The sequence below is a fragment of the Protopterus annectens genome, chromosome 3.part1, assembly GCF_019279795.1.
Source record: "Protopterus annectens isolate FY-2018-M chromosome 3.part1, PAN1.0, whole genome shotgun sequence".
Taxonomy (NCBI): Eukaryota; Metazoa; Chordata; order Ceratodontiformes; family Protopteridae; genus Protopterus; species Protopterus annectens.
This window is the reverse complement of record NC_056732.1, coordinates 281,202,255-281,226,199: the sequence shown is the minus strand read 5'-3', so window position 1 is coordinate 281,226,199 and position 23,945 is coordinate 281,202,255. Positions and strand designations below refer to the sequence as shown.

At 35.2% G+C, this 23,945-nt stretch overlaps 1 protein-coding gene across 4 annotated transcripts in view; it reads left to right on the top strand.

Moving 5' to 3' along the window:
• Window positions 1-247: 247 nt before the first annotated feature.
• THSD7A (thrombospondin type 1 domain containing 7A) overlaps window positions 248-23,945 on the top strand; it is a 2,877,792-nt gene continuing 2,854,094 nt past the window's right edge. The window contains exon 1 of one of the 4 annotated variants that reach the window (XM_044066751.1): window positions 248-879. In XM_044066751.1, the coding sequence (XP_043922686.1) occupies window positions 717-879 (163 nt within the window). In that variant the 5' untranslated portion in view covers window positions 248-716. The remainder of the gene's footprint in view (window positions 880-23,945) is intronic. The other 3 variants (XM_044066750.1, XM_044066748.1, XM_044066749.1) reach the window with 3 other exon arrangements.

The following is a 23,945-nucleotide window of genomic DNA, read 5'->3' as shown; positions in this document are numbered from 1 at the left end:
AGCTTACAGATAATGTCTTGGGATGCTTTCAAATGCATTAGGTAAGCCTATGTTCCTTACAAGTAGATGGGAGTGATAACTGACCACACATCTTTCGGCAGATACCAAGCAGTACAAACAATTAAAAATGAAAGCTACATTTCTGTCTGCAGATAGAAAACCAGGGTGAGGAAGCTGTGCTGTCTGATTTAAATGAAAATCACTAAATGACCTCAGCTAATATTTTAAATAGATACGAGTGGGAAGGACTGCAGCACAGTACTCTATGCAGTTGGATCACATCCTCATGATTCGCCTTTTTTTTTTTTTTGTTTTCCTCCCCAGCTGGTGTAAATGACTGCTGCTGCATATCGAGCCAAGATAACCTGCTCAGTCAGCTGGAGCCCCCTACGGACATCTGTCTCTCTCTCTCTCTCTCTCTCTCTCTCCCTCAGCTGATGGAAAACTGCCAGTACCCTGTGAATGGAAGAGACTAGAGCTGTGGCAACAGTAACTGCAGAAGCAGTCTCAAGAAGCAGCTAAGCAGTCTATTGTTCCCTCGCAGAAGCCAGTCTTTTACCTAACATGCACAATCGATGGGAAGCAGCTTGTACTTTGTGTTCTTAATGAAGAAACATTGAATGAGAGAGGGGCAAAGAAGTGTGCCTCCTGTTCTGCACCAGCATTTTTTCTCTTTTGTTTGGTGGATTGTGTTTTGAGGTCAAACTGCTGACGGAATGGGGCTGACAAGGAAAAGAAGAAATGTATTCATTACTCATGGAGGGTCTGCCAAGGTTTCTGTCCCTTGCCTTAGAGCACTGATAATGCTTCTGTTTGCAATCTGGGATACTGCGGCACAGAGTGAAGGAGAAATTAAATCTACGTACATATGGAAGACGGGTAAGAGAAGTCATCTGATCTTTTCACAAAACTCTATCTACTATAAAGTTCAGACTGAAAGTATCAATGTATTGAAAAATGCATTCATGAATTAACTATAAATACATCATAAATTAATACTATAAAAAATTGTTTTGTGCAGTCAGCTGGACAGAACCTTATGTATCTGATACATGCACCAAAGATATAGATGTCACAGTGGATATTACAGGAATGTGTCGTGGCATATACAGTAACAGACTATGTTTTATGAATTAGAGGTCCAGTCCAGTTGTATGACCACATGGCCGTATATCAGACATATTTTAAAAATCTTTTAAATGTATGATACTAAGAAATAAAGGAAATAGTCTACTCTCTGAAAAGTAATTAATGTTTTTTGTTACTGAAATGCAGTATAAGAATACTAGCACATTCTTTGCACATAAATAAAGCAATGAGTGATGTAAATATAGAAAAAAAACGATTGTTTTCATTTTGAATGTGCTGATTTGTGCAGGAAGGAAAGCAATGCTGAAGTTATATAATTAACAGTTTAAACAGAAACAAAGTTAGCTTACTATTAGTAAAATAAACATAACAGAATGTAACAAATCAACTGATGAGAAAAACAGCAGATGATAATGGGTGGATGTTAGTATTAAGTGATTTTGTCACATCATTCAGAATGGGAAAACCAAAAAAGAACTTTACATTTGAATACATGGCAAAATAATTCAGAATATCCTGATGAATTTTATTATACTATTTATGTCATGACTGAAAATGTATAGTTTGATATCAGTTCTGTGGCTCTGTATTTTCTCTCATTGATCCAGAGTTCTGTGTCGGGGAAAGGGAATTGAACTTATGCAACTAAGAAGAAAAAATCTCTTAGATCACTTAGAATAAAAAAGACATTGTGTGCACTTCATAATGTATCTATATTTATTTTATTATGTTCATGATTACATTTTTCAATTGACTGTTGCCCCTTTGGTGCTTATATCTCCTCATTAATGTTGATAATAAAACAGTAGAAGGATTGTTTGAATATTAATCATTTGGGCAAAAACAAAGGCCAGAAAGGACCAGATCTCATCCAGCACAGAGTGCCTCTGGCTTCTTGCCACAGACGCAGATCAATTTACAATTACACTGATATCCTGATTTTTTAAGAGGTTGCAACTACCCAGCAGCTGACTAAGGAGATTAAAGAGAAATGCATTTAAATGAAAAAAATATCTCTTATTTTTATGTTAAAGGAACAGAAAATCATTGTAATAAAATCAGCAGGCTTTGCAGCAGCAAATGATAAAATGTACAACATGGGGTTAGATGGTCCTGATGCCTACCAATGTCAAAACTAAAACAACATGACAATGTCACATTTCTTACCATGTTGTTTGTGCAGAACAGTGAACTTGAAGGAAACTGGCAATGTATACCCCTGATCAGTCTAAGTGAAAAGTCTTACTAAGTATCTAAGTAACCTGACTTAGTAGCATACTTTATAGTTGGGTATATACTCTGCAGGTGTTATATCATTCTTATATTTGATGTAATTTGGGGCATTATATTCATATCAGGCTATAGCAAATGCTTACATTTTATCTGGACAGTAGATATTTTTGAGTCTAAAACAATCCTGACTAAGAAATACGGAATGTGTGTAGTGTGTGTGTGTGTGTGTGTGTGTGTGTGTGTGTGTGTGTGTGTGTGTGTGCGTGTGCGTGTGCGTGTGTGTGTGTGTGTGTGTGTTTTGTATTTTAGTTTTCATTCTCACTTGTCATTCTCTGCTTGGTAAATACAAAGATTAAACTAGAAGCTTGAAATTTTGATGTGCAACGAAAGTCAACATTGCTGAATGGAGGAGGTTAAGAGCCATGATTCAGTTAAGTAAGAGTCCCACCACACAGGCTACCTGTGTTTGGTGTGTCCTCATGCATCAAAGAGTAAGCATAGGTTCAATTGATGGAAAATGAGCTCAACTTCAGGTGGATGATATTTGTGAAATAAACTGGTATCATCCCCTTATCAAATTTTGTCTGTGGTCTCACAAGATCTCTCTGCTTGGGTAGATTTGTGTTATGTTACTTGATACAAAGAGATGTGTTTTTTTAACTATACACACAGGAAATGGGTGGAGACAGAGTGCTAAAAATGGTAAACTTGTTGCCAAAACTATAGATTGCTGAAGGTTACATGTAGGCCAGAAGAGTGAACTAGGTATATGATAGGTGTAGGTATGGGAGGCAACTGCAAACATTATACAGATAAGTGCAGGACAATGAAATGTCATGCAAGCTAAAGATTATGAAATAGCAAATTATTAATTTCAGTTAAGTGGGCAAACTGTCAGGTCAGTTATACAAATGAATTTACATAAACCAAAAGCAACTAATATTTGTTTCATTAAATTACAGTTTATAATAAAGCATTAATCTCAAGTCTAGTGGACTTTAGGACCACGGGATAGAAATGCACTAACTGAATGATGTTGTTAATCAGAGAGCCTATTAAAACTGAAGGTAGTCTAGAAATGAAGCCTTTCCTCTGTTTTTTTGTTGTGTTAGCACTGTTACCTGTTTTTTTCGTCTGTAGTAACTCTTTCATCAACCTGACTCTGTTAGTATATAGAACCATGGGTTAAAAACACACTGGTTGAATGATGTAGTTAACTAAAGGGAGTATTACAAATAAACGTAGTCTGCAAGAGAAACCTTCTTTTTTTCTGTGTTATAAGCATTGTCTATTTACCTGTGCAGTAACACCATTACCCTAACTCTGTTAGTATGCTGTGCTACACGTAAGGCTTAAGTAAAAGTGACCCTGTACTGGCATTTCCTGTTGGCATCAAGGTTTTGATTCACTACTTCCTCCCTTGTGCTTCATTATGTGTAGTTACAGCACTGACACTGCAGACCATGCTGACCCAGCCAATAGCAGCGTAGCTGCCTGTTTGCAAGACATGTACAAACACTGAACGAGTGGGGTGGTGTCCAGGGAGTTGGGGGGGTGATAAGCAGTGTTCAGTTATACAGTAAAAAACTGCTGCTGACAGCTTGATGCACTACTGAGCCTCCTGAAACTGACAGAGTTTCTGTATGGAAATTTTGGATGTGGGGGTACAAAGGGAGAATGCTTTACTCACTATGTTATGCAGTCATGCTTATACCTTATAAGCTTTAAGCTCTTCTCCTTCCCAAGGGCATGTTCAGTCAATAATCATTGACATGTGCTAAATTAAACTGTAATTTCTTCATGAGTAAATTAAATTCATATTATGGTGGGGTATGCATTGTCTTTTATGGGTCTACAGACATGCACTTATGTATTAATGTTAAAAATGGCCACTTAAGAGATTTGTGTGAATTATTTATGCAGTTAGCTGTGTTGCAGTGTAGACATTTTCTGTGATATCATATACCTCTAAACCAATAGGTGGCTGCTGATTTATTGTTCTAGTGTCATAGAAATGTATGAACAACTAACAGGTAAAGGTTGATCATTAGAGCTAATTAAAAATACAGCCTGATTACCTTGTGGAAGAGTGATGTTCATGGGCCCACCTGTACTTTCACTGTGTCTACCAATCAATCATGGAGAAAAACATTTATCAGCTGACACCATGCTACTTTCCGCATTGTCAGGTTACTTCTGCAATGGTAAAATTGCTTAGATCAGTTGTAAGACAAATACAGAGATAAGACATACTCATGAGTTTGTGAGCATAATGTTGCAAAATTTGTTGACTAGCTTATATATTTGTGGACAAGCCTATTTAAGAGCATCTGAAAGTTGTAACTTATTTTATAACAAGAAATTAATTGCCTTTTCTGACTATCTCCCTTGACCTTGTGGCAAAATATTATTTGAAATTCTAAGTAAAACCTTTTGTCAGTAGGGCTTGCCATTCATTTTTAAATGTTCCCTTACTATATTTCAGGAATTTAGTGTAGTTATACTCCAAACTGGAAAATAACTCATTACAAAATCAAAATGTATACAATTTGCATTCAGTAGCATCCCACACAAAGCCTACAAATCAGTTAAGCTGACCATTTGGTAAAAATTAAATGACAGAATCACTGTGAGATTTGAATGACAGCCTCTGCATTCTTTTCTAAAGGGAAGGAGTAATGAAAAAGAAAGAAATTAAAAGAAAATATCTGGCTATTGCATCTGCCATTAACTCTTGTGTGATATACTTTGCAAATGTTACATTACTTTGCATACCTTTATCTAAGTAGTGTGCTTTGTATGGGTTCAGGCTCTTCTTGATAGGCCTGTAGTTACCTGCAGGTCTGCCCTGATGTATACGCATATGACAGTATGCACTCAGATATCTAAACAATACATACAGAAAAAGACAACCAGGTAAGTGGGAGTTTCAAAGATAACATTGTTCATTTCATGTATCTTGTAGGATCAACTTCCATTTACATCTGTTTGCTCTAGTAGGAGTGCAGTGTTGAGCCATATGGGCCTATTCCTTTGAAATGACATAAAGGGCATGGACAACCATTTTGCTACTGGCACATAATTCCAGTAATGGATGCTTAAGACTACTCTAAAACCCCGCATAGTGATGCATTGGTAAGACCTCTGCCTAATAGCTCTGGGGTCTTCAAATCAGTCCTATATTCCCATACCACTGGTTGTGTGTAGCGTTAATGTTCTTTCCATGTTATTCTCGGTTTTCTCCAGGTAGTCCAGTTTCCTCTAAAATCCTCCAAAATACTGCATGATTGGTTATACTAAACTGCCCATACAGATTTCATTACCCTTGTCTGTGTTGGCCTACACAATGTCTGAAATGTGCCCAGGGCAGTTCAATTATCCAGTCATGAGTTGCTGTTTCTTCATTTCAGTGCCCATTTAAAGCTGTGCACGTTTAGTGGTACAAGCAGATGATACTTGACTACACAATATACAATAGGAAACACATTACTAGATATGTTTCTAGATACAGATGTAAAGTTGTAGATCTCTAGTGCACATTATTCATTCATGGACAAACCCTCACCTTATGATACTTTCTCAATATATTCAGAATATATTTATGAATATTAACATTAACTTGAAAATCTAAAATAGTTGTAAGTGATAATGGTATCTTCTTTTATTACATACTTACATACTTCAAAGTGATAATGGTATTTACTTTTATTAGAATTACACATTTCTCAAAATAGTAAACATTTATATTATTTCATTAGCAAACGGATGCTATTTTGAAACTTATCTCTGCTTTTTAATATGGAGCAATGAAAAATACTTAAATGAATCAACTATTGGTGATGTCACATGATTTAAAAAAATATAACTGCATTGAGAAAACACATCAATAAAACTGTGGAAAGGCACCCAGTATGTATAAACATACACAGGAACAGACACGCAGTAATATTGATTAACAATAGTAATACTCAGTAAAAAACACCAATAAAAAACAATCACACACATATTCACACACATATATACCACACACACACACACACACACACACACACACACACACACACACACACACACACACACACACACACACACCTCTACCTCTACATATACAAACATGCGCAGACACACACATACATACACACACACACACACACACACACACACACACACACACACACACACACACACACACACACACACACACACACACACACACACACACACACTCTCTCTCTCTCTCTCTCTCTCTCTATCTCTCTCAGAAATAGATGCAAGCTTACTTAGCTGTAATGTCCTTGGTGGAAAAAACTGCAACATCACTATTTCCTTTGGAGACTGTACCTCCCACGCCTTACTTATATAATTACCTCTGTGGTTGCCATTGCCACTAGGGAAAGGGTATTGTGAATCTTGGTGCTATTTAGAAATGTTTACTTTTGGACATGGTGTAACTTGCCAGGTTGCAATGAACTTGGCAAATGATGCCCTAGTCCACACTAGTGTGTTTTTGATCAAATAGATATGAACATACTGAAATGATCCCTTTTTACTTTATGGCTTACAGTATATGGTTCATAAGTGAATGACAAGGTTAAAAAAGTATGAAACATGCATGTCTGCAGGTAGTGAGGTTTGGCTTTATTGGCCTGAATGTACCCATAAAGACTTAAAAAGTATAAGGTAAAGAATCATGGGCAGTCAGAAGTCTTGTAGCTGAAATGCTGATATGTCCTAAAGAGGACATTTGCATACATGGTCCTCCACTATAGGAGGTTTAAGGTATTACACAGTGAATAATCAAACCTGGCTGGGTCTTTCTTGCAGTCCTTTACTGAATAGCTTGTCTTTGTGACTTTTTTTATCATCTGGTCTGCATGTATAGATAGCTCTAGATAGTTAAACAAATAGATCTGGAGAAGATTGAGAAGACAATTATCTTCAACAATGGAAGTATATATTCTGCAAAGTTAAAATTAATTTCATATTACCATTATTATTATTTCTTAACTGTACACTATTGTGATAGCTTGTTGTAGTGTCTCTGTCAATCTGTAACAAATTATAAAATGTTCTGTGTTGGTTCATAAACTGCACATTTAGAATGCTCAAGCTCATATAGGGAAAATCAGTGATATTTGTTTGCTATCTCTTCTAGCAGAGCTTGTGAAATAATGCAACTGACATATTTTTAAAGCAAAACGATGTGTTTTTGCAGCAATAATGTTTTATTTAAATGTTTGACAGTAATCAAAGAAATACAATTGATAATTTTATCAAGAACAAAATTGTGTACATTGGTTCCTATTATAACTTTTTCTTCTTGGAATCCTAGTAAAATTAATTTCATTTGCTCGTCATTGGTTCTGACCGCAACATGTAAAAACTATAGTTTCTCTCCTAATCAAGAGCAAATGCTGTATGATACATTTCCTGCAATCATTTTAAAATTTTGCACATTATCTTTCTGTGGTCATAAACTGGAATAAGCTGTGATAAAGTCAGTTTCAATATTTACTAGCATTCCTGGTACATCTTTTCGAGCAATTAAGTTTTTATTATAAACAAAATGCTGCATGTTATTTCCCCATGAGCATCTTACATGCAATAAATAGTTTTAGCATGAAAATAATCTGCAAAACAAGAAAGCTTCATCTCAGCTTGGGTAAAATCAGTTTTACTTGTTCCTGATAGCATTTGTGAAACAATGTAGTTGATTTTTATCAAGAGCAAAATGATGAATGTTGTTCCTCAGTTATCTTATTAATTTATTAATTTATGACCACATATATTTAACTGGTATTTTTTTAACACATTGCCATTGCCACCATTAACCAGTTATTCTTCAGTGCAATTCCATTACAAACAATCATTGAATATTAATATGTACACATTTATTTTTGCAATCTTTGTTAATAATTAAGGACAAGGCGCAGCTTTTGTTTTCAGAAATAACTCAAGTTTTGTTATTCTTATTTACCCAATTAGGTCTCATATATTAGAAAATTAGAAATTTTAGTAATTGATGCCATTTTATAAGATACACTTTGCTGACATCTTATTATGTTGCTGAATACTGCAGTTGGTTATCAAGATCCTAACCTATCATTCAGTTGTTGATGTGAAATGTTTATAAATAATGATTCCATTTAAAGCCTGTTGTCATATTCCCTTAGTATTTTAACACACAGTGTGGCATGAACCTTTGAAAATGAGTATGACTCCTATTGTTACCTTAGCATCTCCATCAGGTGTACTGAAAAAAACTCTTCGCACTTTGTAAGTTCTTATCAATGATAATGTGATTATGGCATAGTCATTCCTGTTTCCTCACCTTAAATTAAAAAATATATATATATGTATATATATATATATATATATATATATATATATATATATATATATATATATATATAATGGCAGTTTAGTCCCTTTCTCTGTGTAGTAAGCCACACATGACTGTATCACCAAATGAATAAAATTAATTAAAAACACAGCGCACATGAACTGAAAAAAAATATTGTTGCAGAATGAAAGTGAAAGATAAGTGCTATCATCTTGTAAACTAAGTAAACTATTTTCAAGAGCTGTAAATTTCTTCAGAACTGTATTCCTTAATACTGTCTGAACCTGCAACACATGAAGTTGATGGCTATAGTAGGCCATTATATACTTTCAATATCAACATCAATTGATAATATAAAAACAATGCATGCAGAGGAAAAAAAAGGAGGTTAACACAGTTAATATGTGTCTGCTTGGTACAGCATGTCTGATTAACATTTGAGTCTCCAGCTGTATGAAAGTATGGGAAAAAGAAAAATGTCAGGGTAGAATTATGTAGAATTATGTCAAGAATTATGTACCTGTAAAGCAAAAACTGCACTTGATACAACAAAATGAGCTTCATCCAGTACTACTGAGTTTCATTTCCTCTAGATACTTTGCATAATGTGTGACTCAGAGCACGTTTTTTAACCAAATTGTTATAGTGGGTTAAAGAAAGGATTCCTAGTGGATAGTTTCAAATTTAAGTACCCAAATCTGTGGCTATAAAAGAGAAGGCAAACAGTAAGTATACTTTGGCTGAAAAATTTCAGGAAAATGAGGACTCACACAAAGAAAACTTAACATCTGTTGTGCTTCATTAACGAGGGATAGTGTGAAATGGTGATTTAATTGAGGTTGTAGATGAAGTGATCGTGTGCCACTATGATTCATTGAACTTGGGGGGTTAGAGGACAACTATTAAAGCCAATTGCTTGGTGCATGACCTTACAAAATCATTTCCTGTGTCTAGGTTTAAGTTTAGTTTGTAACATTTACCTGTGGAAGAATTTTGCCATGTGAAAGAGCAGTGGAGTCATACTAGTATACAGTGTGTACTATAACAAGAGAACAATGTTGGCATTAATTTGTTTAACAATTAATATGTACGTGTATTCATAAAAGACCAAAGTTTAGACTACTTGCAAGGCATGAGATTGTACACTGGGAAGATGAAACATAAAATGAAGAAAACAAAGTCATGAAATATGTATTAAACAGAGCTGACCTTACAATTGTATAATGATGCCCACAGTATGGACAGGTCAGTCTGCTAAATTCTTGAGTAGAAAACTAGGTAACTGATTATCCATAAACATGACTAAGAAGTATTTTTTTCTCTGGAGGCTTGTGTGGACTTTTAGAAGTGAGGAGTGTATTAATATCTTCATTGCATCAACAGATCTAAAAAGATACACTGTGAAATTAAGTACAAGTTGGTCTTATTTCTAAATTAGTGAATGCAATGAAATTATTTTAGTGACTTTCTGAATGGACTTTCCAAATTCAGCAGAGAATCAGCACAATATCACACAGCACAGATCAATGCAGAATAATCTGGTTGAGAATGAAATCTGGGATGTCAATAAGGTAAATGAATGTGTCTCACTAGATGCAATACATTTACATTTTATTAAGTCATTATTTACAATCTCCTTAAGGAATAAGATGGCTTTTGAGGGATTCACATCAAAAGTGATGCACTAAATTATTATTGGAATAAGTGGTGGGACATAAATGTGTGATCAAAGAGTATTTTTTTTTTCTGTGGAAGGATTTTCCATTACATGCATTTCAACTATTTTAGTTTTGTTGACAAAACTGATTGTATTCATTTTAGGTTTGCTCGCCTCACAGTAAGACGCTGTCCGGTTCGATTCTCAGCTAGAGCGTCTTCTGCATGGTGACATGCATGAATGGGCGTACCTTCATTGAAGGTTGTGTATCAGGGCTGGAAACTCAGCACGTAAAAATCAACTGCCAATCATTAGCGGACCGGAGTTCCGCTGTGGCGACCCCTAACCAGGAAAAGCCGAAAGACACACATCAGTCATGCTGGAGAGTTGCTAACAAAATTAATATTTTACATAGACAACATAAGATGTGTTCCAAAATTTCTAATTGGGATTAGCCTGCGATGCAACTGACAAATCGTAATAAATAGGTAGAAATGTTGATGCACTTTTAGCGTGCAGACAGCAATTGCTATACACATTATTAGGAGTAATATAATGATAAAAAGGCAATGATTACACCTATGTCTAACTGCATGCGTTAGAAAGACAAGACAGTTCTTAATGTTAGCAGAATGTTCAAACATTTAACTTAGGGTATGGATCCAAGGATCCAAGTGATCCTGAAGTCCTTTTTCCCTTTTTGCAATGCAGTAGTGAGGCAACAACTTGACTAATCTGTTTTTTGCACACCATGTAACTGAGGAAATATAGTAGTTGTGAGTATGATGTAGAAAAGGCCAAGTGAAATAAAAAGCTTGAAATAACTTTATTATATGTACAGATAAGGTGCTGAACATGCAAACTTTTTAAAGTACTGAATTCATAAGAATCTGTGCTAAAAAAAATTCAGTGGTATATCAGTGAGATAAAGTGAAGTGTATCATTAGATGCAATTGCTTTTTGTTAATTCACTTATTGCAGGTAGGAAAAATGATAAACATGAATTAACTGAGAAGGCTTCAGGAACTGATATGCAGAGCCATGTCTGATCCACATCCATGGAAAGTCTAATCCTGAAACCCACTGTTGAGGTATCTAGCACCAGATCGGGCAACTTAATAGAAAAAATAAATGCTAGTGTCTGTAAAAGCTGACATATATATTACATGCTAAAAAAACAAAAGTAACTGTTACATGCTAGTATCCCTAAAAACTGACATATATTATATGCAAATATCCATAAAAACTGACATGTACATTGCATGCTAGTATCTGTAAAAACTAACACATACATTATATGCTAGTATCCGTAAAAACTGATGTCCATAAACATCCACCACTGGCCCAGCAATCAAGGAGCCTCAATCTTCACCACTGGCAACACTGGGAGGATGACAGGTATACACACAGTATTTCCAGATGCAGTTCTCTGCATCAAGTGCATTTTTTTCCCAAAAACATTTTTATTAAATTTTGTTAATAAACATGGACATAAAGTATTAAAAATAAACAATATAAAACATAATAACTATTTACATTATATACAAACATCCATGATAAACATTTGTTTTATCCAAGAAAGGTAATCAATATTTATCTAACAATCTCTCCAATTTTTGGCAAGCTAGTCTTTTGTGTGTTACATATGATGATCTCTGATAAATAGTTTGCATTTCATTTTACATACGGATTTTGATATTGAAATAAACTCAGTAAACATAAAATCTTGCTTATTTTTCCAGTTCAATGTAATTATTTTCCAAGCAATAGCTAGAATTAACCAAAGAACAGGTAACTGATGTCTAGGAATTACACTTGGGGTAGGGACATTGAATAATATCAAAGAGCTAGTAATTTGACAGTTATCAGACCACAGAGCTTTTGTGAAATGTCTAGAATCACTCCAGTATTGTGTGAGAGTTCTTCATTTGATGAACATATGAACCCAGTTGGCTTCAAGAATATCACCACACCTCCAGCATTTGCTTTCATTACTCTTGGTTATAAGGTCAATTCAGTGTGGAGTGTAAAAGCTTCTATGAATAAATCTCCAGGTATATAGTCTCCAATATAAAGATGATGACGTGTTTTTTATTGAATTTAATAACTGTTTCTTATTATCGTTAGATAAGGTTCACCATTAATCTTTATGGAGTAATTCCAAAACGCTTGGTCAAAAGTAATCAAGTCTTCTCGTATGATTTTATATACAGGTGATATGCTTAATTTATGTTCAGTGTTCATCGAACTACACCATATGAATAGTTGTATCAATCTTGGTATAATATCAGTTTCCAGATTTATTGACACTCTCACTTTATTTTCAACAAACTGTCTTAAAAGATGGAATACAGAGCCAATTATCTTGACATACATTATATCTGGCTAAGAGAAAGTTCATTTGGTTGGATGTTCTTGTTGTCTATAAACTGGTGCCAAAACTTTAGATTATTCTCTTTAAGATTCCTCATCTTATTGATATTGAAGGTATCTAGGCAATCTCGTGTATATGCTATGTGAAATGTAATGAAAAAGGTGTTCTTTAGACTATAATTGTTGTCCATTATATTTTTGAAAATATAAAATATTTGGTTTGTACCATGTGAGAAGTGACTAAATTTCTTATTATATAAGCAATATTCACAAAGTATCCAAAATATTTTGTTAATTCCAAAGGTTTCCTTAAACTGGGTTTCTGAGTTCTCAGAGGACGTTACATGTATTTCATGTAGTTGTTTTCAACTGGAGTGTATATGGATAAAATCCAGTGTAGTATTATGTTAATAATAACAGATTTGGAATATAATTCTATGTTGGGAAAGCCAATCCCATTAATGTCCCAGGCTCTAACATGCCATCTATAGGCTATTGGTTTCTTTGGGAACCATAGAAAAGTTAGTAATAGGGAATGTATTTGTTTAAAGCATTTCTTAGCAGGAGGTAAAATCAATGATTGTATGTAAAATAAAATATTGGGCAAAATAATAATTTTTATTAATGTAAGTCTGTCTTCCATGGTGAGAAACATTTTGTTCCACTTTTTAGTTAAGTCACTGATTATAGCTACCAGTTTAGTGAAGTTAAATTTAATAGTCTCATTCCATTTATTCTTAATACTTATTCCTAGATAATCTATCTTATCATTTTCCCAGTTGAATGTATTGTATTTTTGAAATTTGCTATTTTATTTTCTTATTGATTAAAAGTGTTTTGTTTTTATTTTGATTAAAATTGAGCCCTGAGATTTTTCCAAATAGAGTTATGGCATTCATGATATGTTGTAAAGAGCCTTCTATGTCACTGGATGTTAGTAGAATATTGTCAGCAAAAAGCTGAACTTTGGGACAGTATCCCTTATTAACTTGAAATCCTTGGATATTTGGGTTATTTCTAATAAATGAAGCAAAAGGTTCCACTGATAAAGCGAAAAATAATGGGAATAGAGGGAAACCTTGTCTAGTTCCCTTATGAATTTTTACTGGGGATGATAGACTTGAACCAATCTTAACAAGTGCTTTAGAATTACTATAAATATTTAATATCAGTTTAGTGAAATCTGAAGTAAAGTTAAATTCTTTAAAGATTTTTTGTAAGTATGACCAATTAAGGGAATCGAACGCCTTATCAATATCCAGACTAATAATGTTTAATTGTTTCTTGGTTTTGTTTGCAGTGTCTATTAGAGATAGCAGCTTAATAATATTGTTGTGTACTTTTCTAAGTAAGATAAAGCCAGTTTGATCAAAGTGTATTAGATTGGGAAATATATTCTTTAGTCTTTTGGCCAGGATAGACATGAAAATTTTATAATCAATATTTAATAATGATATGGGTTTGTAGGATGCACATAGTTGGGTGTCCATAACTTGTTTCAGAATGGGGGGAAATTATTGAGTACTTCCACAAGGGAGGGAAAATTAAGTCTTGTTTAACCATGGAGAATGTGTTTAATAATAACTTTATTGTGTGCTCTGGAAGAATTTTATATATGTCTGGGATTATCCCATCTAACCCTGGGGCTTTATTATCCTTCAGATTTTTAAATTGTTCTTTCACTTCTGCTATTTAGGGTACTATTTTGTTGTTTTGATAGTTTAGTCTTGATATTTTCTTGTAGAAATGTATCTATTACATTGTCTGAATCTAGTGGTGATTGCATGTCATTGATTGACCGATAATGATTTCTAAAGGCTTTTAATGTTGTTGTCTTTCAGCTTTTCCCGGTTAGGGGTCACCACAGCAGAACTCCGGTCCGCTAATGATTGGCAGTAGATTTTTACGTGCCGAGTTGCCGGCCCTGATGCACAACCTTCAACGAAGGTACGCCTACTCTCGCATGTCTCCACACAGAAGACGCTCTAGCTGAGAATTGAACAGGACAATGTCTTACTGTGAGGCGACAACACTACCGCAGCACCACAAAGGCTTCTAATATACCTCCTAAATCAGTTGTTCTTTTTACTGTATTATTCTTATATTTAATTTCATTAATGTGATTTTGTTTATTAATTTGTTTGGATCTGATAGCTAGTTTATGTAAATGTCTAGGGTTTACTGAATAGAACTGTAGTTTAATCTTTTCTAAGCCTATAGCAACCTTATGATTCAATATTTCTAAATTTTGTGGTTTCGCTTAGAAATTTCACTAAGTACTGCTTTATCGTTTGATTTCAAATTTAGTTTCAACTTATCTATTTTGGCTTGTAAATCAGAAAGTTCCTTGTCCCATTCCTTTCTCTTTATACCAAGCTTTAACTCCACTAAATATGTGAACTTTTAGTGCATCCCAGAGTATATCTGTTACTTCACAATTATTGTTGTTTTCCATAAATGCATTCATTTCTTTTAATAACCGCTCTTTAAAACCTTTTAACTTAGTAACATAAGTTGGGATTCTTTGAAAAATTATCATATCATCTTTTATCACAGTCAAGCTGAACAAAAAGGCATTGTGGTCAGAGAGTGGACATGACTGTATTGCAACATCACTTATTTTATAGTAAAGAGTTTTAGACACAAAAATCTTATCAATAGTTTGTGTGCCAAATCGAAAAGAATAATGAGTGTATTGAAGTGAATTTTGAACTCTTAAATTATGTATGTCTCTAAAATTCATTGAGGTTATAAAACTGTTTACCTTTTTTGCATGTGTAGTTAGTTTAACCTTACTATTTTTAGAGGTATCTTCATCTGATAACAAGCAATTGAAATCTCCCGCCAGAATAATTTCTCCCTTTGCATGTAAAGTAAAAGTATTTCTTCACATATTTAGTTCCTAGACCAGGAATCCAACATGAGTGTACCAGTGTGAAGCATTTCTTATTATTAACTTCTAGTATTACTAAGCTTAACACTCCATCTTTATCTGAAAAGTTGTTTAAAATTTTAGGTAGTGTATAAGTATTATTCCATAGTATAAGAATACCTCTCCTTTTGGCTCTAAAGCAGGAATCCCTGAGAGCTGTAAAACCATTAAATGATAATTTTTGCAAATCTTTCTCCAGCAAGTGGATTTCCTGCAAGTAGATTATCTGAGCTCTATGCATTTTAATGAATTTAATTAAACCAGCTCTTTTGACATTATTTAAGCCATTAGTATTTAATGATAAGCATTTATATATCATCATTTATTTATTTATTGCATTTGTTGACCGAGAAAGTCCACTGGGCCTAGGGGAGCCCGTTTTCAGTGGAGGCACGAGGAGAAAAGCTCCACAGTATTACATATATTTAAAATTAAATCACACAGCTCCAAAGTATTACATTCATTTAAAATTAAAACTAGTCATATGTTGTAGATACATGGATAAATTATAGATTTTTACATACAAGTAAGCCTAGAGCTGATAATAGGTTAAAGCAGTTATTGATGCATAGATAAGCAGACAGTAACAAGGACTATTAAGTGGGAGGAAAAGAAGGCAGGAGTCAGGAGTATGACGGTTGGAGTAAGATAGAAGTATGGGAGTAGAAAGGACAAGATGGTATATATATATACATATATATATATATATATATATATATATATATATATATATATATATATATATATATAAGAAAATATGCAAACGTGGAGGGTTAGAGAGTACTGGGAGAAAATGCAGGTGAACCGGGTTAGGAGAGGGGTGAGAACTGTAGTAAAAAGAGTAGGAAGGAATATAGAGTAAGAAGCTGAGAGAGGTTAAATAGAGGACCTTATGTGTTAAGATTATCTTGTGGGGTACAGGTACATAGCCAGTTAGAGACTAGATGTAATTTTAGAGTTTTTTTTAAAAGATGCAGACTTGTGAGTTGATCTGAGAGAAGGGGGAAGATTATTCCATAATTTAGCAACAGCATAGGAGTACAGTATTTGGCCAGCTGAGAGTTTGGGTTTGTCTACAGACAGCAACATTTGTTTTCAGACCTGAAGTGGCAATTGGGCTGGTAACTGGTCTGTGCTGTAATTAGTTGAAGTCAAGTAAGGTGGTGGTGGAATTCTAGCCAGTTTAGTTTGTGCAGTGAGGAGCAATGGTGGGTCAAGTATTTGGAATTAGTGGCAAATTTTGCTATTTTATTATAACAGGAGTGAAGCTTATTTTTTAGGGAAGAGTGTAGGTTGGTAAGGATGGGGGCACCATAAAGCAGAGTAGGAAGTAGGTAGGATGAGGCAAGGTCCTTTTTTGCAGTGAGACTAAGGAAATAGTTATTCCGATATAGGACACTTAGCTTTTGATGTTTTTTTTTAATATTGTTATAGATATGCAGGTCAAAGGTTAGTTTGTCATCAATTATGACACCTAGTAATTTGGTACTAGGAACAACTTCTAGGATAGTATTGTTACTTGAGGTAATTGTAAAGAGAGATTTATCAATGGGGTAGCTTTGGTGGAGGTGAATAACAGCAGTTTTGTTTTGTTGGGGTTAAGGGCATGGTGATTCTGCGACATCCAATGTTCAGTAGTAGTGAATGCCTCTTGGGTAAGTTGCTGTAATTTGGTGAGGGATTTAGAGGTGGAGATGATAGTTGAATCATCAGCGTATTGTATGGCCGAACTATGGGTAAGGTTTTGATGAAAATTAAAAAACACAAAAATCCACCACAGCAATCCAAGGAAGAAGCTACCCAAAGACGAAGTTGAATCCTTTAATTCCAGCAAGATTACAGACTTAGCGCTTTCACCAGTAAACTGGTATCCTCAGAGTCTGCTGAAACACTCTTGCATCCATGTTTAAATACAAAACAAACATACCCAATCATCCAATTAATTACTTAATTAGTCAATCAAAACCTAATCTATCTAATATTAAAGGTAAATAACCTCACCTAAAAAATATATATATATACAAAATGTATAAAATGTATGACAGCAGCCTAAAATTGTACTAAATTATACACACAACCTACAAATGTGAATTATTAATTATATTCCACACTCCATCCACTGAACATTGATTATATAAATATATAACTCAATTGAATTGTTTATACAAATGCATATCAAATATTTTAAATATATTGAATATAAACTGATGTTAACTTTTTGAAATGATCAAATTAAAAACATTTATAAATCTTTTATTCCACTTGTAACAAACAGACCTACCATATTTGCAATAACCAGTTATTTGTGCCTACTATGTTATTATATTACACTAGCTTTCCATTTAAGATAGGGTTTTAAAGAAATATGGTCATTCAGTCCAGGAAATCTGGTGGCATTTAATCTTAGTTGCCACTCAGATTCCAAAACCGCCACTCTATTGTTAATGTCTCCAGGTGAGAGCGGCATTACCCTATCAATGATGAAAAACAAAAATTTCGTAAAATTAATACATGACCTGCTGTGCAGGTATAGGGCATTATGCTCATCTTTGTTCTTGATACTTCTAACGTGCTCACGAATTCTTTCGCGTAGTTTACGTGTGGTCATGCCGATGTAATAAGCATCGCATGACACACACGATGCTAGGTATACACACCACCTAGTGTTACAATTGCATAGGCCTGGACATGCCAAGGTTCTTGGGAAACCCACCACACACACATAACTGCCTTCCGCAATAAATCTACACGCACTACAGTTCCCACATTTACTCATCCTGGATCTGTTGTAACCCTTATTCTCCCTTTCCAAAATGTTTTTAATGTTCCTCCCCCTACTGAAAACAATTTTTGGGTTGCCACCCAATACTTGCCTAGTTTGTTCATTGATACAATGGTTCCAATTAATCCTTACACTTTCACAAAATTCTTTAGCCATGTCATTAAATTTTAACACAAATGTGAGACTATCTCTTTCCTTATCAACAAGACCCCTCTTTTCTCCTTGCATTGTTGCCAGTATACCCCACCATTTAATATGGGTGTATATATTGTCCTTCTTTTCCTGTATATTTCCTTCTTCGTTTTCAACAATAATTTCAAGGGGTATCCCCTTTCAAGAAATAACCCAATTAAGACATACATCTCCTTCTTAAACATGTTATCATTACTAACCAATCTAGAAAGTCTCACCATATGCCCTTTAATCACACCCTTTCTTTGGTGGAACGGGTGGCAACTAGAAAAATGTAGCATAGAGTTAGAGAAACTGGGTTTCCTGTAAATATTACTCACTAGTTTTCCTTCGTGTTTAAAAATACTAATGTCCAGGTAATTAATTGATGTCACATTCCAAGTGTGTGTAAATCTGAAGAACTCGGTGACCTGGTTAATGTGTGCCATAAATTTAGTTACTTCTTCCTCAGTGCCTTTCCAAAAAATTAGGATATCATCCAAGAACCTGCTATATAGCACAATGTGTTCATTAAATGCAGATGATAGAATGAACCTCCTTTCCCATGCCAGTAACACTAGGTTGGCAAACACGGGGGCACATCGTGCCCCCATTGCCACACCATTAATCTGCTGATATGTCTCCCCTTCAAACAATAAGTAGTTACTGGTCAAAATGAATCTCATGGAATCCAAAACCATATTAAGCCTTCCTAGGTCAAAACTTTTACTATTCCTCAAACTTTCTTCGAATAGTTCAATCCCTTCATCATGAGGGATAGTAGAAAAAAGATTAACTACGTCGATGGTTAAAAAACCATATGTCTCCACATCAACTTCATTAACTGTTTTGATCCTCTCCAGGCAGTGCCAGGAATCTTTAATGATATGTGGTGTTTCAAACACCACATCCTTACATAACTGATCTACAAATACTGCCATGGATTCTGTCTTGGATCCCTTGGCAGATACAATGGGTCTAAATTCAAGTTGTTCAAGTCCCTTGTGTGTCTTAGGGATTCCAAATAAAACAGGTATCCTAGGAAATTTAACGCTCAGAAAATCAAAATCATCCTCATTTATAACTCCTTGATACAATGCATCCAGCAGAAATAAATCTATTTTACTATACGTCCTGTTTACTTCATTTCTTGATACTCTACTATATGTCTCTCCATCATTTAACATCTTCATCATGATTCCATTGTAGTCCATCTTACCCATAATGACCATCCCTCCCCCCTTGTCAGGGCGCATACACCTGTATTCATTAGTATCCGTGATGTCATGAATGACCTTCCTCTCATCAGCAGTCAAATTATCTTTTAAATGGTTTTGCTGTGCGCATAATCTACGAAAATCACGCTCCACCATTTGCTCAAAAATATTAACTTCACTGTTTAAAGGGGGCATAAAAGTACTTTTTCTCTTCATGAGAGTAACACCTTCTGCATTGTTTGCTCTCGCTGAAGTCACCCCCATACTTGAAAAGTATAAATGTAAATTTAATTTCCTAGTGTAATATTTCAGGTTAACAAGTAATTGCGTTATGTCTATTTTATAGCTAGGGACAAAACCAATCCCTTTACTAAAAATTTCAAAGTGTACTTTACCTATCACCATTTCTGTGTAATTATATATTACGAAACCTCCACTTTTTAATACCTCACACTTCATTTGTGGCTCCTCAACTTCAATTCTGACATGCCTTTGTTTCTCTATGAGTCCTACACTAGTTCCAGTGTCATTCCAAACCTTGTTAGTAGTGTTTGGACTTGGATTTTGAAAATCTAATACTGAAGTATTCACTTGATGCACATTGTGTTCCATCTGATCTACATTAAAAACAGTTACAGACTGCTGACAACAACCATCATTTTCAATTTGGACCGTTGACTCTTGTTCATCATTCACACAACATTCGTTCCTCTCACTATCAAACATATCACTATCATACAGAAAAGAATCCAAGGAAAAACACAAATTGAAATCAACTACAAAGTCATTGGGTTGAAAGTTGTCCATTAATAATGTCGATTTCCCCTCCTCAATGGTAAATGGTCGGGGTTGCCCCTCTGTTGATATCCCTTGCTGAGAAGTCTCTTCGACCTGCGGGGGAGGTTTTCGTTTTCTAAAAAAACGCCGTCATCATCTTCAATGGCAGAAACCGCCATTGATTCTACTCTCCCCTCAGTGTTAGCCCTGGAATTCCTAGTTCCCACACTGACAGTTTTTGTACCAGGTGGGTATGCAGTCCCGGTTTGATATTCGTGTGTGTCTCTAACAAGCTTTTTATGCTTCGTAGCTTTACTGTTCGAAACAAAAGTTTCAACTTTTTTGATTACTTGCTCAAAGTTACTCTTGTAATCAAAAAATAACAAATCAGTAGTTATACTGGTATGCAAAAGGCTAATTTCATCCCGCAATATAGCCAATTTACTATTGTTGTTACGTATAATAATGTCAAGCATAAGCATACCTGTATTGTCATAGAGGGCTACTAGCTCTTTAAAACATTCCGATCCAACATCGATTCCCATAGGCAGTTTCCATATACGAAGCCCCCTTGGTACTTGTTGCAACTCTTTGGATTATTCAAAAATGAATTGTCTAATTGCATTGCTCTGTATTTACGGCAAAGTTTTTCATATTTATATATCTGCTCTCGGAGTGAGAGCGGATACTGCTGCTGTCCTCGACCGTTAATTCCTCTTACTTCCGGAACTTCCCAATTGCTTTCAAAACTCGGTGCCTCGAACCAGGAACCTAAACCACGAGTCCGACCGACTCCGTTCGGATAGTTAGAACACTCCAGTCCCTCCGAATTCGCCCCCCCTGGTCTACTGTTCGTACCAGCACCAACGGTGCCCGAATGAATTTCCCTTTGCCCCGGAGTAATACTTTCATTAGAGTGCAACGTAAATAGCCGCACTTCAGAATCCGTTGGACTCACAACGTTCGTGTTAGCCTGTGATTTTACTTCCATATAGACCTTAGCCAATTTGCCCAGTACATTAGTCAATTCTTTCAGGATATCCTCCATATCTGCTGCAACGCCCTCCAACACAATGCTGAGTGGAATACAAGTTAAACAAAAAGTCACAGGACACCAACCAAGGATCCAAAACGATAAACCAAAAAACACAAAAATCCACCACAGCAATCCAAGGAAGAAGCTACACCAAAGACGAAGTTGAATCCTTTAATTCCAGCAAGATTACAGACTTAGCGCTTTCACCAGTAAACTGGTATCCTCAGAGTCTGCTGAAACACTCTTGCATCCATGTTTAAATACAAAACAAACATACCCAATCATCCAATTAATTACTTAATTAGTCAATCAAAACCTAATCTATCTAATATTAAAGGTAAATAACCTCACCTAAAAAATATATATATATACAAAATGTATAAAATGTATGACAGCAGCCTAAAATTGTACTAAATTATACACACAACCTACAAATGTGAATTATTAATTATATTCCACACTCCATCCACTGAACATTGATTATATAAATATATAACTCAATTGAATTGTTTATACAAATGCATATCAAATATTTTAAATATATTGAATATAAACTGATGTTAACTTTTGAAATGATCAAATTAAAACATTTATAAATCTTTTATTCCACTTGTAACAAACAGACCTACCATATTTGCAATAACCAGTTATTTGTGCCTACTATGTTATTATATTACACTAGCTTTCCATTTAAGATAGGGTTTTAAAGAAATATGGTCATTCAGTCCAGGAAATCTGGTGGCATTTAATCTTAGTTGCCACTCAGATTCCAAAACCGCCACTCTATTGTTAATGTCTCCAGGTGAGAGCGGCATTACCCTATCAATGATGAAAAACAAAAATTTCGTAAAATTAATACATGACCTGCTGTGCAGGTATAGGGCATTATGCTCATCTTTGTTCTTGATACTTCTAACGTGCTCACGAATTCTTTCACGTAGTTTACGTGTGGTCATGCCGATGTAATAAGCATCGCATGACACACACGATGCTAGGTATACACACCACCTAGTGTTACAATTGCATAGGCCTGGACATGCCAAGGTTCTTGGGAAACCCACCACACACACATAACTGCCTTCCGCAATAAATCTACACGCACTACAGTTCCCACATTTACTCATCCTGGATCTGTTGTAACCCTTATTCTCCCTTTCCAAAATGTTTTTAATGTTCCTCCCCCTACTGAAAACAATTTTTGGGTTGCCACCCAATACTTGCCTAGTTTGTTCATTGATACAATGGTTCCAATTAATCCTTACACTTTCACAAAATTCTTTAGCCATGTCATTAAATTTTAACACAAATGTGAGACTATCTCTTTCCTTATCAACAAGACCCCTCTTTTCTCCTTGCATTGTTGCCAGTATACCCCCACCATTTAATATGGGTGTATATATTGTCCTTCTTTTCCTGTATATTTCCTTCTTCGTTTTCAACAATAATTTCAAGGGGTATCCCCTTTCAAGAAATAACCCAATTAAGACATACATCTCCTTCTTAAACATGTTATCATTACTAACCAATCTAGAAAGTCTCACCATTTGCCCTTTAATCACACCCTCTCTTTGGTGGAACGGGTGGCAACTAGAAAAATGTAGCATAGAGTTAGAGAAACTGGGTTTCCTGTAAATATTACTCACTAGTTTTCCTTCGTGTTTAAAAATACTAATGTCCAGGTAATTAATTGATGTCACATTCCAAGTGTGTGTAAATCTGAAGAACTCGGTGACCTGGTTAATGTGTGCCATAAATTTAGTTACTTCTTCCTCAGTGCCTTTCCAAAAAATTAGGATATCATCCAAGAACCTGCTATATAGCACAATGTGTTCATTAAATGCAGATGATAGAATGAACCTTCTTTCCCATGCCAGTAACACTAGGTTGGCAAACACGGGGGCACATCGTGCCCCCATTGCCACACCATTAATCTGCTGATATGTCTCCCCTTCAAACAATAAGTAGTTACTGGTCAAAATGAATCTCATGGAATCCAAAACCATATTAAGCAGTGGTAGAGTGTAAGTATGAGATAGATGATGTTTGGTGCGTGAGACATGACAAGGATATATTGGGAGTAAGATGCTGGGAAAAGTGAGGAAGAGTATAAGTGACTGTAGAGTGTAAAGATAAGGGATGTAGGAGTGAGAGGAAGAGTATAAGTGACTGTAAAGATAGGAATTGTAGGAGTTAGAGGTGGTGTAGTCTATATGCTAGCAGGAAGAAGCAGAGTGAGAATATAGTGTCAAGGGATAGTGATGGGTGTATGTGTAGGGAGGAGGAGTGTGGTGGAGGGAGTGGATTAGAGAGACAGATAGGATGACTGGGATTTCAG